The sequence below is a fragment of the Lissotriton helveticus genome, chromosome 7, assembly GCF_964261635.1.
Source record: "Lissotriton helveticus chromosome 7, aLisHel1.1, whole genome shotgun sequence".
NCBI classification, from domain to species: Eukaryota; Metazoa; Chordata; class Amphibia; order Caudata; family Salamandridae; genus Lissotriton; species Lissotriton helveticus.
Window position 1 is genome coordinate 1,824,596,746 of NC_136068.1, and position 19,548 is coordinate 1,824,616,293.

The window sequence follows — 19,548 nt, forward strand, 5'->3', positions numbered from 1 at the left end:
ATCCTTCTTAGGGTCCTCTACTATCTTAGCTGTACTCGATGGCAAAACAGGATAGCACTTGTCTATTGCTAAATTATGCTCTCTATTGGCCACCTCCATCGCTTTCTCAAACTCGTTGAGTTGCAGCTGCTTAGCAGACTGTTCTAAAGTCAATTCTTGCTCTTTCTGTTCTAAAGTCAACTTTTTAATTTCTCTCTGTTTAGATTCTTTTCGCCAATAACGGAAAGAATCAAACATTGCCGGCCGGGCTTTTTTCTTGAACAATTTCGTTTCTAAATTATCAAGAACTTGAGGTTCGAAACTACCATGCAGTGGCCAACTAAGGACACCATCTTTCTTAGTGTAGTGGATCCATACCTCGTTATAAGAGATAGGGCCCACACCAAATTTGCAATATAGATCATAAAGGGGAGTTCCAATCGGAGGAACCAAACACGAGTCCTCCAACTGGGAATCACTGTTGCAACTAAAACAAGACAACATACAGTTTTTCCGACTTACCATTTTATAACCCGGAACACAAAACAGACGAAACACAAATTAAAGAAAGGTGCGCACTTGAACCAAGAACTTAGGCCTACCAGAACTGACAAACGTATCGATACCCGAACTGAACTGAATGATTATCGTAACCAGAATAACCAGCGACAATCTTATAAAACCGAACCAAACCAAGAACTAAAAGGATTAGCAAAACAGAAACAACCCTTACGAAGTAACCAACTATCAACCACTTAATACTTAACTGAGGCACTGAAGACGTCACCAAGGAGAAACCCGTCACGTTTCGCCGTAATAAGGACTGCACCTCGGGTCCAAGACAGGGCGACGGTCAAGGCAACGAACCACTGCAGCCGTCTGAACGGGAACCCTCGTGGAAGAGAACGTCCGGCCACTTTTGCGATATGCCGGGATCGATGAAGTGGGGCGCCTCCCTCTGAAATCTTCACACGAAGCTTCTCGAACTCTTCAGGCTTTTGGACCAGTACCGAATGACGTCGCCCCACGTTGGGCGCCAATTGGAGTTCTGGACTTTTTGGTTCCGTCCAGAGGTGTCAGGGAAAACACCCGAAGACCCCGGAGTTCAACCTGTCTCGGTGCACAAACAAACAGAAACACGGGCTTCTCGATGGTGGCGTCAAAGACCAAAGGTTTATTACTGCAGGGACACAGAAGTCACAGAAACTACACATGGGCAGTATCTAGGAGCCTGTTCAATTTGTACAAAGAGGGTTGCTCCTTATATACTGAATATTGGGCTTCAGGCAAATTCTTTACATGTTAGCACATTCCAAAACCTTTGTGTCTTGTACAATAAATATTTGGCGTTGCACAGGAATCGTCAACAATATCTGATGTTAAAAAACATTACGAACGAGGGGTTCCCACTATTCCATCATAATCCCATGTCAACTTTCCATTCAAGACCCGGACCGCCTCATCGTAAATTTCGTTACCTCCCCCTAATAAAGGCCCAGAAGGAAAGGAGCAGAGCCAGGTGCAGAAGATAGAAGAGTAGGATAAGAGATGTTTGTGGGTCGTAAATGGGCACGGCTACCAGCTTCGGCCGTCTAATCATGATCAGGCCAACGAACACGAGAACCAGTATAGCAGGACTGGCCTCAGGCTGAGGAGGCAGCTCTTGCCGAGTCATGCTGCCACAGCGTTGCTGGCCTAAGGTGCACGTGTCACTAGCAAGGTGAATTGCCGGCTAAAGCCTACGTGTCCTTAAATGAAAAAGAGGTCATTGCGTGTCCATTGACTATGTGAGGGCAAGGAATACAAAATGGCTTCCTTGTTCTAAGATGGATGCCACGGGTAGAACAGAAATGTGTTTGTAACAGGAGTGCTCTTGCTCGTAGCATAGCGAAAACACCAGGATATACTAAATGGATCATTTGCGGTTCACTGATACCAAAATTATGCATTTGTGACAATGTTACAAACACGGGTAAAATCGTCACGGAACCTCAGGTCTGCACCTCGTCTCTCTGCGGTGGGTCTGCACCTCGTCTCTCTGCGGTGGGTCTGCACCTCGTCTCTCTGCGGTGGGTCTGCACCTCGTCTCTCTGCGGTGGGTCTGCACCTCGTCTCTCTGCGGTGGGTCTGCACCTCGTCTCTCTGCGGTGGGTCTGCACCTCGTCTCTCTGCGGTGGGTCTCCACCATGTCTCACCGTGGTGGGTCTGAAGTTAGTCTTGCGGATTAACAGTCTGTTGCCCTCACTGCATGGCGCTCTCAAGTCTTGAGATCTGGTGTGTTGAGTTAATACTCACTATTTTATACTCTTTCTATATTTCAACATGCTGACACTAATCGATGCGTGAGATTGTTTCTTGTTATAGAGTTCATTCCTTAATCTTCCGATACTTCACTTTACTTCACTTCACTCCTCGATTCACCCGTTTACCAGAACGTCATGGATACCTCTCATATTTGTCTGAGCCTGCCTGCTCTCAAAACACTACAATTTACATAATGATACGGGATAAGGGATGAAATGACAAAATGTTGAATCAAATGACAAGTGATTAATCAAATGTATGTATTCTCTGTTATAAGTAACTTTTCACTCTCCAAGCTCTGTTGTACTTTCATGTTACATGTTTACACTTTGATTTGTTTGTAATTGCTAAGGCTGTTATGTTTATTTTTTTATCTTTCTTTATTTCTCATATTCCATTGTGTTGGGGCTCTAGTTGATGGTTAATTTCATAATTTTTGATTGTATTTACTTAGAAGGCCTGGTGAAGCTCCACTTAGATTAATTAAGGCGTGAAACGTGTTGACTTTGGCACCTTGCTCAGTGTGTTTGTTATTAAAAAGCTCGATCTAAGCATGGAGAAAATAAATTAAATCGATTTGCTACTAACTTTTCCTTCAATAACTTTCTTTAATTGAAAGAACAAGCACAGCCAGCCCTGTGAGCCCGTCTCTCATATTAAATACTGGTACGGTCTGGGAGGAACCCTCCTTACCTGCAGGGTCTCTGCAGATGGTCTGGTGTCTGGGTTGCCTTCCAATCAGAATGAGTTCATTGCATGTGTGATGCTTCCTCCTATGATGTAGTGCCATGGTGTGCCATCCTCCGGTGGTGCAGGATACGGGTCTTGTGTCGTGTAGGTTACGTGTTAATGGCTGTATCCTGTACTACACACCTTTGTTTGTATCTAGTTTCCAGCAGTAAGGTGGGCGCGCGGTGCACCATTCTTTCATTGGCTCCTCTTCCGCAGCATAGCAGACGTGTCATGGGCCCTAATGCAACCAAGAAAAATGGGCCCCCAAAGTTTGTTGGGTGGCAAAATTAGAAGCGAACCTATATTTGGGGTGAAATGCCCCCCTATCGCCCTTGTGCTCTGGGGCAGTGCACCCACTGCCCTATAGTTGGGTATGACCCTAGTCTTGTTGGCTACATTTCCCGTCTGGTCAGATGGCGCCTTGTGCAGTGCAGCGGTCTAGAGCTGGGCCATGGTGGGGTGCAATGTTTGTGTGCAGAGTTGTAACCTTATGCTTAAATGGACTCCTGTGTTATGCACCATGCTTGTATTTAGATGTATGGGGGCAGTATGCCTCTGTCCCAGCCTTGCTTCCCTCCTGCCCGGTTGAACACCCTCTTTTGTCCTGTGTTGTAGGAACACCTTTCGTGCTTATGGAAAACCACCCCGACACCGTGCTGGAGGGCGATGACGTCACTCTGGAGTGCCTGTCAAATGACGACCAAGACATGAGCGGATACACGTTCCAGAAGTACAGCAAGGTATGACCCCAGTGGGCTCCCTTCCTCAGGGCTGGGGTGGAATCCAGAACCAGCCCCGGCAGGAGTTGAAGCAGCGCCCACTGCAAGAGGGCACAGCCGGAATGGGCTGTGGAGGCCTGGTCGAGTCTCGGCATCCAGTCCTTCCCCTCTGTCCGGTGTGGACATCCCAGGGTGTCCGAGCAGCCCGTCCGGCCTGACCTCCACCTGTGTCTGTGGTGATGGTCCCTTCCCAGTGCATGGATTGAGGGGTGGGGACCTGGGAAGGAATCGCCCCAGGGGGTGCACACATTAATTAATGTATAGCTTGAATGGGTGGAGGAAAAGTCTGAAAGCTGATCAAGCATAAAGGGTAAAATTACTCCCTCTCTCACTTACCCTCCCCTTCCCTGTTGAGTTGCACAAGTCATCCTGCAGCTCTGCCATGTAGAAGTCCAATCTGTAGAGAAGCAAAACGTATGAAAGGATGCCATATAATCTTGTGAGGTTTAACAGATGAAAAATGAACCAGGTAGTTGGTTCTAGTGCAGGCCTTTTAACCTTCACGACTGTCGCTGGGCAGGGGCGTAGCTAGAGCTTGTGGCGCCCGGGGCTATCCCACAGGTTGCCGCCCCTGGGGGTTGGGGGAAGGGGTGCTGGGGAATAAGTACAGCGAGCACTTGAAAGAGGTCCGAGAGACATGTAGTATCGCTGCTAATAGTTACTTCGATCAATCATGCAAGTTACATACATGACACGGTCAAAGGCTACACAGTTGAATACACTGGTGACCGGCAGTACAAAGGAGAACACACAGACTGCATAATCGAACTGGGGACTCAGAAAAAACGCATGTAACATCCATCAGAGAGATGCATGAACGATTACCTGGTAATCCCCTTAGCACAATGCAAACATACACATACATGACACTGTTCGGGGATCCATCATCTACAGCTGACATTAAATGACCAAACATCATGGTCCCCCCATTAAAGCAGTGGGGACATGCACAAACGTGATGTGCTCGGACTTGAGGTACAATAATGCAATGACGAACTCAGAACAGCATGAACTACTGAGGGGAGGTGGGGGCAGGGTGGTACACATATAGCCTGGCCTTAGAACAGATTCACACCAGTCAGACCCACGCCATTGCAGCCAGAGACTTTCTGCCAAACTCCTAGTGCCTACTGCTTGGTGCCGATCTAAGTTGGAGTGTGTGCAACAGCGAAGTTCAATTCAAGTCAAGGGAGATTTCTAATTTCTGAGTATCTTGTCACCAACCTAGTATCAGCCTGCATTAATTGAGAGTTGCACTAGTGGCCCACCACAGCAGCAAGCCACTATAGCAACAACAAAGTTCGACCCTGCAGGGTTACAGCATCACCATCCACCAAAGCATCCAGGACTATCAACAGTGCCGGCTTCTTAATGGATGTGTTCTCATTCCTTGAGAATCCCAGGCCCTGCCAACTTGCCTTACCAGCACCCATCAGGATGCAGAGCCGTAGCGGAAAGACACCTGAAATCAAACATGGAAATGGAAAATATAGCGGTGTATGCCAAATAAGAACACGCCCCCATGACACGATGCAGGCAGAGCACATCTCCTTAACACCCTTGACACCAATCCCTGCCGTTGCCGTGTCAGCACGAGAACACATCTCCCCGCCCTTCACTTTAGGGGGTGTCAGAACACATCCATCTTGCTCTCCCTACACCCAGGGCATGCAGAAGTACGGAACACATCAACCTTGTCTCCCCTAAGGCGCATTGCCTGGCGTGTCCAACTCACCCTACTGTACGGCAGTGCCACAACATGCCCCCCTACGTTTCCCTTCAATCTCAAGCCTGCAGTTCCAATCCACACATCCTTCCTTGCTCCCCCTTGATCCCAAATCACGCAGTGCCAAATATATCCGATCCCCTCTATGACAGCGTGTGCAGTGCCAGGACAGGCCGCTGCCTGTCTGCCTTCACCCCAAAGACACGACGTGACAGAGAAAACACAGTGACTTTGTCTCCATCCCCCGGCACCTGCATTGCAGAACAGCTCTTGTTCCCACTTCCCGCAGAGCGAGCAAAATCTCACCTCTTATTTTCCCTCTACTGCGTGCGGTGGAAGCAGTGCAAGATCACAGGCCCCAGTTGATGTATCCGGTTTTCTGTCTCCTCCCTGGCCCACCTTCACTCTGCATAGCTGCCAAGGTTTCAGGTTGCTATTTGTGACATTTTCATAATGTCAGTGTAATTATGAGTGACATTTCAACTACTATGAGTGACAATTTCTCTCAAGTAAATCAAGTAATGAAGACTAGGGAAACGTATCAATATCAGAAACTGCACCCATTTGAGCAACGAGAAACTCTTAAGAATTCACTGAAATAAAGTGTGCAATGGGACCAAACACTTCCTGACTAGGTAAAGCATTTGGTACAAGTTTCATTGAGACTTACATTTGGTCCCAAAATCTTACCAAATGAAACAATTAAAAAAAACACTTTAGATTTTTTTTTGATTCTTGACCTGTCTGCACTTACTGAGTTGGACAGATATGTGTGCCTTTCCACCATTAGTTTTTTACAAGCCCCTTTGTGAAGCATAAGTACTTGGGGTAGATTTCCAAGCCCCTTGCACCACTTTTGCGTCACTTTTAACATGGGGAAAAGTGACGCAAAAGTGGCGCAAGGGGCTTGTAAATCTGCCCCTTGATTTTTCCCATAGACTCGTTTGGAAGCCTGGCCTGATGAAGAACCAATATTTTGAACAATCAGGGTTGAAACCCACAGCATTGACTTTCAACAAGGACAACAACTTTTAGTTTTGAGTCTGGGAGGGGCAGAGAACTGGGGCCTTACTCCTAACAAGACTGCAGATGCTGCCCACTCTGCACTGATTTCAATGGCCACAAGGCAATGACCATATAGCCCAGTATGTTCCTACTTTGTTTTTATTATTATTACTGTCACCCTACACTAAATATTACGGCTGCATTGCACTGATTATGAAGACTACCCAGGCTCTGCACAAATAAGGAATTCCGCTTTTCTCTTATATTTGTGGTTTTTCTGCCCCTAGGATTTCCACTGTGCAACTGACATGCCTAGGCCAGGGTAATTTGGTAAAAATGATCAAGCTGCCCGTTTCCGCCTGGAATCATCTAGCAATCAAAACAGAAAACAAGACCCACCAGATCTGCGTGGGGGCTGCAGCCAGTGCCCCTTTCAGTATGATGTTGGCGCTGTTCTCTTAATACATTCATGAGGAAAGCCTACAAGCATGCACACGCCACCTTTCTCTTGCAGCACACTGTTTGCTACCTCTCACATTTTGTTTGCTTTTGATACTTGCACAAGTGCCACCACTGCCTATGTAATGTTTGTTCTTGTGCCGGAGTGTCTGCCAGTTATTGCAGTATTATAACTCTAATTGTACTTTGTTTTCTCTTGTAAGCTGCACACGTCACTTTTTCCTCCTATAATGCACTGTTTGCAAACCTCATGTATTTTGTTTGTTCACAATTGTCACTTTTGCCTCATATAATTTAATGTTTGTTTTTGTAATTTGTTCACTTGTAATTTTCTCCTCATGTATCATTACTGTTCCTAATGTGAAGTGCTCCGACACCTTCGGGTAAAGTCCGCGCTATATAAAAATGCATAAATAAAAAATAATGAAATAAATACGGGAATAAGTCACAGTACCTTTCACTGCGAAGCGTCAGTGACTGTAGCTGCAGAATCGGCTCTGTGTGCTGTCTCCGGACTGTACGCAGCGCCCGATACATCCAGGCAGCCAGGCCTCTCATGATGGTGCCGCGCCAATGAGGATTGTGAGACCGAGTCTCAAGGGCGGGTGACACGCATCAACGCCATACTACTGCTGACACTGAGTAAGTCTGTTACAGTGTGAGGCGGCAGCCTATAACCCTTTAAGGGCTATTGGATGTCGGCCGCGGGACGGGAGTAAAAAGAATTGCGTCACTGCGTCCTGACGTTGCGCGCACGAGAAGTGTGACTAAGGGTGATAGGCTGCCGCCTCACACTATTCCCCTTTAGTCCTATTTCTGACGCACGCAACGCCGGGACACACTTCTTTTTACTCCCGCGGCCGCCATCCAATAGTCGAATACAACAGTAGGGCCACCAGAGTCGCGCGGCCATGGCCGCCCCCAACACAGTGCTGCCTGGGGCGGACCGCCCCCTCGCCCCCCCTAGCTACGCGGGTGTCGCTGGGTATCAAGTACAGTACTCTCCTGTCCTTTAACATTCATAACTGTCGCTCGGTCTCTGGTCCAGTGTTTTTCTTTCCTTTAACCTTCATGACTGTCGCTCGGTCTCCGGTACAGTACTCTCCTGGCCTTTAACCTTCACGACTATTGCTCGGTCTCTGGTACAGTACTCTTCTCACCCGCGTAGCTAGGGGGGGGGGGGGGAGGGGCGGCGGTGGTGGTCCGTCCCAGGCCCCCACTGTTTTGGGGGCGGCCATGGCCGCGAGACTCTGGTGGCCCTACTGTTGTATTCGACTATTGGGATGGCGGCCGCGGGAGTAAAAAGAAGTGTGTCCCGGCGTTGCACGCATCAGAAATATGACTAAAGGGGAATAGTGTGAGGCGGCAGCCTATCACCCTTAGTCACACTTCTCGCGTGCGCAACGTCAGGACGCAGTGACGCAATTCCAATAGCCCTTAAAGGGTGATAGGCTGCCGCCTCACACTGTAACAGACTTACTCAGTGTCAGCAGTAGTATGGCGTTGATGCGTGTCACCCGCCCTTGAGACTCGGTCTCACAATCCTCATTAGCACGGCACCATCATGCGCGGCCTGGCTGCCTGGCTGCATCGGGCGCTGCGTACAGTGCGGAGACAGCACACAAAGCCGATTCTGCAGCTACAGTCACTGACGCTTCGCAGTGAAAGGTACTGTGACTTATTCTCGTATTTATTTCATTATTTTTTATTTATGCGTTTTTATATAGCGCAGACTTTACCCGAAGGTGTCAGAGCGCTTCACGTTAGGAACAGTAATGATACATGAGGACAAAATTACAAGTGAACAAATTACAAAAACAAACATTAAATTACATGAGGCAAAAGTGACAATTGTGAACAAACAAAATGCATGAGGTTTTCATACGGTGCATTACAGGAGGAAAAAGTGACGTGTGCAGCTTACAAGTGAAAACAAAGTACAATTAGAGTTATAATACTGCAATAACTGGCAGACACTCAGGCACAAGAACAAACATTACATAGGCAGTGGTGGCACTTGTGCAAGTATCAAAAGCAAACAAAATGTGAGAGGTAGCAAACAGTGTGCTGCAAGAGAAAGGTGGCGTGTGCATGCTTGTAGGCTTTCCTCATGAATGTATTAAGAGAACAGTGCCAACATCATACTGAAAGGGGCACTGGCTGCAGCCCCCACGCAGATCTGGTGGGTCTTGTTTTCTGTTTTGATTGCTAGATGATTCCAGGCGGAAACGGGCAGCTTGATTATTTTTACCAAATTACCCTGGCCTAGGCATGTCAGTTGCACAGTGGAAATCCTAGGGGCAGAAAAACCACAAATATAAGAGAAAAGCGGAATTCCTTATTTGTGCAGAGCCTGGGTAGTCTTCATAATCAGTGCAATGCAGCCGTAATATTTAGTGTAGGGTGACAGTAATAATAATAAAAACAAAGTAGGAACAGACTGGGCTATATGGTCATTGCCTTGTGGCCATTGAAATCAGTGCAGAGTGGCCAGCATCTGCAGTCTTGTTAGGAGTAAGGCCACAGTTCTCTGCCTCTCCCAGACTCAAAACTAAAAGTTGTTGTCCTTGTTGAAAGTCAATGCTGTGGGTTTCAACCCTGATTGTTCAAAATATTGGTTCTTCATCAGGCCAGGCTTCCAAACGAGTCTATGGGAAAAATCAAGGGGCAGATTTACAAGCCCCTTGCGCAACTTTTGCGTCACTTTTCCCCATGTTAGAAGTGACACAAAAGTGGTGCAAGGGGCTTGTAAATCTACCCCAAGTACTTATGCTTCACAAAGGGGCTTGTAAAAAACTAATGGTGGAAAGGCACACATATCTGTCCAACTCAGTAAGTGCAGGCTGTTCCAGAATCAAAAAAAAATCTAAAGTGTTTTTTTTAATTGTTTCATTTGGTAAGATTTTGGGACCAAATGTAAGTCTCAATGAAACTTTTACCAAATGCTTTACCTAGTCGGGAAGTGTTTGGTCCCATTGCACACTTTATTTCAGTGAATTCTTAAGAGTTTCTCGTTGCTCAAATGGGTGCAGTTTCTGATATTGATACGTTTCCCTAGTCTTCGTTACTTGATTTACTTGCGAGAAATTGTCACTCATAGTAATTGAAATGTCACTCATAATTACACTGACATTATGAAAATGTCACAAATAGCAACCTGAAACTTGGCAGCTATGCAGAGTGAAGGTGGGCCAGGGAGGAGACAGAAAACCGGATACATCAACTGGGGCCTGTGATCTTGCACTGCTTCCACCGCACGCAGTAGAGGGAAAATAAGAGGTGAGATTTTGCTCGCTCTGCGGGAAGTGGGAACAAGAGCTGTTTTGCAATGCAGGTGCCGGGGGATGGATACAAAGTCACTGTGTTTTCTCTGTCACGTCATGTCTTTGGGGTGAAGGCAGACCGGCAGCGGCCTGTCCTGGCACTGCACACGCTGTCATAGAGGGGATCGGATATATTTGGCACTGCGTGATTTGGGGTCAAGGGGGAGCAAGGAAGGATGTGTGGATTGGAACTGCAGGCATGAGAGTGAAGGGAAACGTAGGGGGGCATGTTGTGGCACTGCCGTACAGTAGGGTGAGGTGGACACGCCAGGCAATGCGGCTTAGGGGGAACAAGGTTGATGTGTTCCGTACTGCTGCATGCCCTGGGTGTAGGGAGAGCAAGATGGATGTGTTCTGACACCCCCTAAAGTGAAGGGCGGGGAGATGTGTTCTCGTGCTGACACGGCAACGGCAGGGATTGGTGTCAAGGGTGTTAAGGAGATGTGCTCTGCCTGCATCGTGTCATGGGGGCGTGTTCTTATTTGGCATACACCGCTATATTTTCCATTTCCGTGTTTGATTTCAGGTGTCTTTCCGCTACAGCTCTGCATCCTGATGGGTGCTGGTAAGGCAAGTTGGCGGGGCCTGGGATTCTCAAGGAATGAGAACACATCCGTTAAGAAGCCGGCACTGTTGATAGGCCTGGATGCTTTGGTGGATGGTGATGCTGTAACCCTGCAGGGTCGAACTTTGTTGTTGTTGCTGCTGTGGTGGACAACTAGTGCAACTCAATTAATGCAGGCTGATACTAGGTTGGTGACAGGATACTCAGAAATTAGAAATCTCCCTTGACTTGAATTGAACTTCGCTGTTGTACACACTCCAACTTAGATCGGCACCAAGCAGTAGGCACTAGGAGTTTGGCAGAAAGTCTCTGTCTGCAATGGCGTGGGTCTGACTAGTGTGAATCTGTTCTAAGGCCAGGCTATATGTTCTGAGTTCGTCATTGCATTATTGTACCTCAAGTCAGAGCACATCACGTTTGTGCATGTCCCCACTGCTTTAATGGGGGGACCATGATGTTTGGTCATTTAATGACTCAGATCCAGCCTGCCTCCCAGTCTTTGTGCGATAAACTCTCGCAATTCTTTGAGAAAAAAATAGAGACCATCTACTCCTCCTTCCCAATCTCCATCAGAGATGATCCGACAGAGGAATCCATTTCTCACATGCTACAGTCGCCCACTCTGACAGAATTTGCAGTCATTTCCGAAGCCGACTCCATGGCAGAACTACTCAAATGTAAGTCTGGTTCTCCTAATGATCCCTGGCCAGCAAAACAATACAAGAAACTGGCTCCCTTGCTCAATCCTTACTTGAACCACATCTGGAACGAATCCCTGAGAGTGGGCTGCTTTCCCGCCAAATGGAAACACGCCTCTCTGATCCCCATTCTCAAAAAACCCAATTTGGACCCTGACAACCCCAGTAACTACAGACCTATTTCTCTTCTGCCTGCCCCAGCTAAGATCCTCGAAAAACTGGTACACTCCCAGCTGGCGAATTACATCGAGTCCAATGGGCTCCTACATGACTCTCAGCACGGCTTTCGGTCAGGCCACAGCACGGAGTCAGCCCTTGTTGAAATGGCTGACTCGGTGAGATGGTCGCTGGACCGGGGGTCGAGGGCGGTGTTAGTGCTGCTGGATCCTTCAGCAGCATTTGACACCGTCTCTCATAAGATCCTGCTGAGAAGGTTGGGGGACCTAGGCATTGGTGGAACGGCTCTGAAGTGGCTCTCTTCTTACCTATGTGACCGCACACAGCAGGTATATACCTCTCCATATACCTCCTCCGCTAGACCACTCAAATGGGGAGTTCCTCAGGGCTCATCCCTGAGCTTGCTTTTGTTCAATGTTTATTTCACCCCCCTGGCTAAACTTATTGCGCGAACTGGGATTAAATCCACCTCCTATGCTGACGACATTCAGTTACTCTTCACCTTTGATACCCCCTCCGCATCTGCCTTCGATCCGCTGAAATCCTGTCTTAGAGATATCTCCAGTTGGATGTACTCCAATTCCCTCCGACTCAATGCAGGAAAGACGGAGATCCTGTTTTTTAACTCACCATCCCCTTTGGATCCCAATCTGTGGTGGCCAGATGACCTGAGCCAAGCCCCCACGCCCAAAGACTCGGTGAGAAACCTGGGAGTGCGCTGGGACAATCAGCTTAGTTTTAATGCTCAGGTCCAAACAGTAGTAGCATCTTGTTTTGCAAAGATCAAGACGATTAACCGGCTTATCAACTATCTGCCGGCAGACTGCCGTAAGACTGTGGTACAAGCACTGATAACATCTCACCTTGACTACGCCAACGCACTATATCTTGGTATCACAGCAGGCCTCTGCCATAAACTACAGACTGTCCAAAATGCTGCCGCTCGGCTGGTGGAGAGAATCCCAGCTAGACATCACATCTCCCCTCTCCTCCGAAAACTGCATTGGCTACCGATTGCCAAGAGATGTGTATTTAAGGGATGTATGACGTTACAACGCATACTTTTACCACGCCTACCATTACCACGCAATTTTTACAACGCAGGATCCATTACAACGAAGTACCATTACCACGCATGTATTTACAACGCATATACCTTTACAACGCATACAAATACAACGTAAGTATTGGTAAGTATATAATATTTTTTTAAATTTAATTTAATTAAAATTAATATAATGTAATTTAATGTAATTTAATTAATTTAATTTAATGTAATCAATTTAATTTAAATTATATTTAATTTTTACCCTGTACCCTTTTACCCAAAAACCCAAAACTGACCCTGAACCCTAAAAATACCCCTTTACCCAAAAACCCAAAACTGACCCTGAACCCTAAATATACCCCTTTACCCAAAAACTCAAATCTGACCCTAAACCCTAAAAATACCCCTTTACCCAAAAACCCAAAACTAATCCTGAACCCTAAAAATACCCCTTTACCCAAAAACCCAAAACTGACCCTGAACCCTAAAAATACCCTTTTATCCAAAAACCCAAAACTAATCCTGAACCCTAAAAATACCCCTTTATCCAAAAACCCAAAACTGACCCTGAACCCTAAAAATACCCCTTTACCCAAAAACTGAAAACTGACCCTAAACCCTAAAAATACCCCTTTACCCTAAAAATACCCCTTTACCCAAAAACTGAAAACTGACCCTAAACCCTAAAAATACCCCTTTACCCAAAAACTGAAAACTGACCCTAAACCCTAAAAATACCCCTTTACCCAAAAACTGAAAACTGACCCTGAACCCTAAAAATACCCCTTTACCCAAAAACTGAAAACTGACCATGAACCCTAAAAATACCCCTTTACCCAAAAACTGAAAACTGACCCTAAAAATACCCCTTTACCCAAAAACTGAAAACTGACCCTGAACCCTAAAAATACCCCTTTACCCAAAAACTGAAAACTGACCCTGAACCCTAAAAATACCCCTTTACCCAAAAACTGCCCCGAACCCTAAAAATACCCCTTTACCAAAAAACCCAAATAATATTTTTAATAAAATAATATACTTACCAATACTTACGTTGTAATGGTATGCGTTGTAAAAGTACCTGCGTTGTAAATACATGCGTGGTAATGGTATGCGTTGTAATGGATCCTGCGTTGTAAAAAATGCGTGGTAATGGCAGGTCGTGGTAAAAGTTGCGTTGTAAAGGTTGTATACCGTATTTAAGGCCATGACTCTGGCTTTTCGCGCGTCTAAGGGCAATGGCTCGGCCCATTTGAAAAGCACTCTGAGGCCGTATGTCAAGGCCAGGACATTACGTTCTAACTCCCTACTTTTCCTGGAAACCCCTAGATTCAAACGCACTCGTACCGGAGGGAAAACATTCGAGGTTTGTGCCACTCAGTGTTGGAACAAGCTCCTGGTTACTCTATGCGCATGTCAAACTGAAGGGGCATTCCGAAAGTCACTAAAGACCCATCTTTTCTCCACATAATGTTCTCCTCCTTCCCCACCCTCACGGTTCCTAGTTTTACCAGCGCCGGGACGCCCCGTTGGGGCAGCTGTGCGCTTTATAAAACACACAAATAAATAAATAAATAAATGTCATCTGTACAGTGTCATGTATGTGTATGTTTGCATTGTGCTAAGGGGATTACCAGGTAATTGTTCATGCATCTCTCTGATGGATGTTACATGCGTTTTTTCTGAGTCCCCCGTTCGATTATGCAGTCTGTGTGTTCTCCTTTGTACTGCCGGTCACCAGTGTATTCAATTGTGAAGCCTTGGACCGTGTCATGTATGTAACTTGCATGATTGATCGAAGTAACTATTAGCAGCGATACTACATGTCTCTCGGACCTCTTTCAAGTGCTCGCCGTTCTTCTTCCCCAGCACCCCTTCCCCCAACCCCCAGGGGCGGCAACCTGTGGGATAGCCCCGGGCGCCACAAGCTCTAGCTACGCCCCTGACTCTTCTGTCCTTTAACCTTCATGACTGTCACTCGGTCTCCGGTACATTACTCTTCTGTCCTAGGCTGGACTGTTCCATGAGGCACAGGGTCAGATTGATTTGCATATGGCCATGTCTGAACTGGGGTGGTGGAGTGAGCTAAAGAATGATGATGGATTAATCCCAGATCAGTTGACTGGGGGTCAGTGCTTGCATTCTTCAACACTCCGTCCATCATCCCCTTTGGTTTCGCTCTACTGTCCTTTAACCTTCACGACTGTCGCTCGGTCTCTGGTACAGTACTCTCTTGTCCTTTAACCTTCACAACTGTTGCTCGGTCTCAGGTACAGTACTCTCCTGTCCTTTAACCTTCACGAATGTTGCTTGGTCTCCGGTACAGTACTCTTCTGTCCTTTAACCTTCACAACTGTCGCTCGGTCTCCAGTACAGTACTCTTCTGTCCTTTAACCTTCACGACTGTCGCTCGGTCTCCGGTACAGTACTCTCCTGTCCTTTGACCTTCACGACTGTCGCTCGGTCTCCGGTACAGTACTCTCCTGGCCTTTGACCTTCACGAATGTCACTCGGTCTCCGGTACAGTACTATCCTGTCCTTTGACCTTCGCGACTGTCGCTCGGTCTCTGGTACAGTACTCTCCTGTCCTTTAACCTCCAGAGACAAGTTCTGGAGGCCTTGGGAGCACGGTTGGATTGTGGTAGCCCATCCCACTCTGAAAGAAGCCCCCTAGCCTCCAGTCCACTGCAGAAGAGTCTTTCTGTAGGCAGAGATTCCTTCAGTGTTCAAAGACAGTATATAGGTTTGTCTGCTCTAGCTCTCTTAGCTTGTTTGTCTGCTCTTGCTCTCTTTAACTTGATCGTCCGCTCGAGCTCTTAACTTGTTCGTCCCCTCTAGCTCTCTTAACTTGTTCGTCCCCTCTAGCTCTCTTAACTTGTTCGTCCCCTCTAGCTCTCCTAACTTGTTCGTCCCCTCTAGCTCTCCTAACTTGTTCGTCCCCTCTAGCTCTCTTAACTTGATCGTCCGCTCGAGCTCTCTTAACTTGTCCGTCCGCTCTAGCTCTCTTAACTAGTTTGTCCGCTCTAGCTCTCTTAACTTGTTCGTCTGCTCTAGCTTTCTTAACTTGCCTTAAGCCTTTAATTTCCAGGAGAGGAGCAGTGAATGTGGCATGGGTCTCTTCGCTTACTTCATGCCTCAATTTGTTTTGAGTCCACACACGTTTCACCCTTTATGGCTCCTTATGCCTTATGCCTAGGGCCTTCTCAAGGTTGGAGCATCATAGTTCACAAATATCAGTCCATAGTGAAATCCTGTATGGCAGTGGTGCTGTGCTGTTCCACCAGAATATCAACTCTAGCTCTCTTAACTTGTTTGTCTGCTCTAGCTCTCTTAGCTTGTTTGTCTGCTCTTGCTCTCTTTAACTCTTTCGTCCGCTCTAACTCTCTTAACTCGTTCGTCCGCTCTAGCTCTGTTAACTCGTTCGTCCGCTCTAGCTCTTAATTTGTTCGTCCCCTCTAGCTCTCTTAATTTGTTCGTCCCCTCTAGCTCTCTTAATTTGTTCGTCCCCTCTAGCTCTCTTAATTTGTTCGTCCCCTCTAGCTCTCTTAATTTGTTTGTCCCCTCTAGCTCTCAACTTGTTCGTCCCCTCTAGCTCTCTTAACTTGTTCGTCCCCTCTAGCTCTCTTAACTTGTTCGTCCCCTCTAGCTCTCTTAACTTGTTCGTCCCCTCTAGCTCTCTTAACTTGTTCGTCCCCTCTAGCTCTCTTAACTTGTCCGTCCGCTCTAGCTCTCTTAACTTGTTTGTCCGCTCTAGCTCTCTTAACTTGTTTGTCCGCTCTAGCTCTCTTAACTTGTTTGTCCGCTCTAGCTCTCTTAACTTGTTCGTCTGCTCTAGCTTTCTTAACTTGCCTTAAGCCTTTAGTTTCCAGGAGAGGAGCAGTGAATGTGGCATGGGTCTCTTCGCTTACTTCATGCCTCAATTTGTTTTGCGTCCACACACGTTTCACCCTTTATGGCTCCTTATGCCTTATGCCTAGGGCCTTCTCAAGGTTGGAGCATCATAGTTCACAAATATCAGTCCATAGTGAAATCCTGTATGGCAGTGGTGCTGTGCTGTTCCACCAGAATATCAACTCTAGCTCTCTTAGCTTGTTTGTCTGCTCTTGCTCTCTTAACTCTTTCGTCTGCTCTAACTCTCTTAACTCGTTCGTCCGCTCTAGCTCTCTTAACTCGTTCGTCCACTCTAGCTCTTAATTTGTTCGTCCCCTCTAGCTCTCTTAATTTGTTCGTCCCCTCTAGCTCTCAACTTGTTCGTCCCCTCTAGCTCTCTTAACTTGTTCGTCCCCTCTAGCTCTCTTAACTTGATCGTACGCTCTAGCTCTCTTAACTTGATCGTCCGCTCGAGCTCTTAACTTGTCCGTCCGCTCTAGCTCTCTTAACTTGTTTGTCCGCTCTAGCTCTCTTAACTTGTTCGTCTGCTCTAGCTTTCTTAACTTGCCTTAAGCCTTTAGTTTCCAGGAGAGGAGCAGTGAATGTGGCATGGGTCTCTTCGCTTACTTCATGCCTCAATTTGTTTTGCGTCCACACACGTTTCACCCTTTATGGCTCCTTATGCCTAGGGCCTTCTCAAGGTTGGAGCATCATAGTTCACAAATATCAGTCCATAGTGAAATCCTGTATGGCAGTGGTGCTGTGCTGTTCCACCAGAATATCAACTCTAGCTCTCTTAACTTGTTTGTCTGCTCTAGCTCTCTTAGCTTGTTTGTCTGCTCTAGCTCTCTTAGCTTGTTTGTCTGCTCTTGCTCTCTTAACTCGTTCGTCCGCTCTAGCTCTTAATTTGTTCGTCCCCTCTAGCTCTCTTAATTTGTTCGTCCCCTCTAGCTCTCTTAATTTGTTCGTCCCCTCTAGCTCTCTTAATATGTTCGTCCCCTCTAGCTCTCAACTTGTTCGTCCCCTCTAGCTCTCTTAACTTGTTCGTCCCCTCTAGCTCTCTTAACTTGTTCGTCCGCTCTAGCTCTCTTAACTTGATCGTCCGCTCCAGCTCTTAACTTGTCCGCTCTAGCTCTCTTAACTTGTCCGTCCGCTCTAGCTCTCTTAACTTGTTTGTCCGCTCTAGCTCTCTTAACTTGTTTGTCCGCTCTAGCTCTCTTAACTTGTTTGTCCGCTCTAGCTCTCTTAACTTGTTTGTCCGCTCTAGCTCTCTTAACTTGTTTGTCCGCTCTAGCTCTCTTAACTTGTTTGTCCGCTCTAGCTCTCTTAACTTGTTCGTCTGCTCTAGCTTTCTTAACTTGCCTTAAGCCTTTAGTTTCTAGGAGAGGAGCAGTGAATGTGGCAGGGGTCTCTTAGCTTACTTCATGCCTCAATTTGTTTTGCGTCCACACACGTTTCACCCTTTATGGCTCCTTATGCCTAGGGCCTTCTCAAGGTTGGAGCATCATAGTTCACAAATATCAGTCCATAGTGCCATCCTGTATGGCTGTGGTGCTATGCTGTTCCACCAGAATATCAACTACAAAATATTGTGAGGCCAAAATTTCAAGTCCCAAATATTGAGGACCTAAATATAGCGAAAGTGAGTGTACATAGGTAAGTATAGGTAAAGTAGGTGTACATAGGTAAGTGTAGGTAAAGTAGGTGTACATAGGTAAGTGTAGGTAAAGTAGGTGTACATAGGTAAGTGTAGGTAAAGTCGGTGTACATAGGTTAGTGTATGTAATGTAGGTGTACATAGGTAAGTATAGGTAAAGTAGGTGTAGGTAAAGTAGGTGTACATAGGTAAGTGTAGGTAAAGTCGGTGTACTTAGGCAAGTGTAGGTAAAGTAGGTGTACAAAGGTAAAGTAGGTGTACATAGGTAAGTGTACGTAAAGTAGGTGTACATAGGTAAGTGTAGGTAAAGTAGGTTTACATAGGTAAAGTCGGTGTACATAGGTAAGTGTAGGTAAAGTCAGTGTACTTGGGTAAGAGTAGGTAAAGTCAGTGTACATAGGTAAGTGTAGGTAAAGTCGGTGTACATAGGTTAGTGTATGCAAAGTCGGTGTACAAAGGTAAGTGTATGTAAAGTAGGTGTACATAGGTAAGTGTAGGTAATGTAGGTGTACATAGGTAAGTATAGGTAAAGTAGGTGTAGGTAAAGTAGGTGTACATAGGTAAGTGTAGGTAAAGTCGGTGTACTTAGGCAAATGTAGGTAAAGTAGGTGTACATAGGTAAAGTAGGTGTACATAGGTAAGTGTAGGTAAAGTCGGTGTACATAGGTAAGTGTAGGTAAAGTAGGTGTACATAGGTAAAGTAGGTGTACATAGGTAAAGTAGGTGTACATAGGTAAAGTAGGTGTACATAGGTAAGTGTAGGTGAAGTAGGTGTACGTAGGTAAAGTAGGTGTACGTAGGTAAAGTAGGTGTACATAGGTAAAGTCGGTGTACATAGGTAAAGTCGGTGTACATAGGTAAGTGTAGGTAAAGTAGGCGTACGTAGGTAAAGTAGGTGTACGTAGGTAAAGTAGGTGTACATAGGTAAAGTAGGTGTACATAGGTAAAGTAGGTGTACATAGGTAAGTGTAGGTAAAGTCGGTGTACATAGGTAAGTGAAGGTAAAGTAGGTGTACATAGGTAATGTAGGTGTACATAGGTAAGTATAGGTAAAGTAGGTGTAGGTAAAGTAGGTGTACATAGGTAAGTGTAGGTAAAGTCTGTGTACTTAGGTAAGTGTAGGTAAAGTCGGTGCCCATAGGTAGGTATAGGTGTACTATGCTTCTCTTCACATTGCAACATCCAGTCTTTTCACACAGCTCGACGTCTCTCCTTAGGCCAGCCAC

General features: G+C 46.3%; 1 protein-coding gene across 3 annotated transcripts in view; it reads left to right on the forward strand.

The window, feature by feature from the left end:
• Nucleotides 1-19,548, forward strand: part of LOC144770818 (uncharacterized) — a 220,203-nt gene that overhangs the window by 79,975 nt on the left and 120,680 nt on the right. For all 3 annotated transcript variants that reach the window (XM_078655586.1, XM_078655587.1, XM_078655588.1), the window contains exon 2: nucleotides 3,631-3,755. In XM_078655586.1, the coding sequence (XP_078511712.1) occupies nucleotides 3,631-3,755 (125 nt within the window). The remainder of the gene's footprint in view (nucleotides 1-3,630; nucleotides 3,756-19,548) is intronic.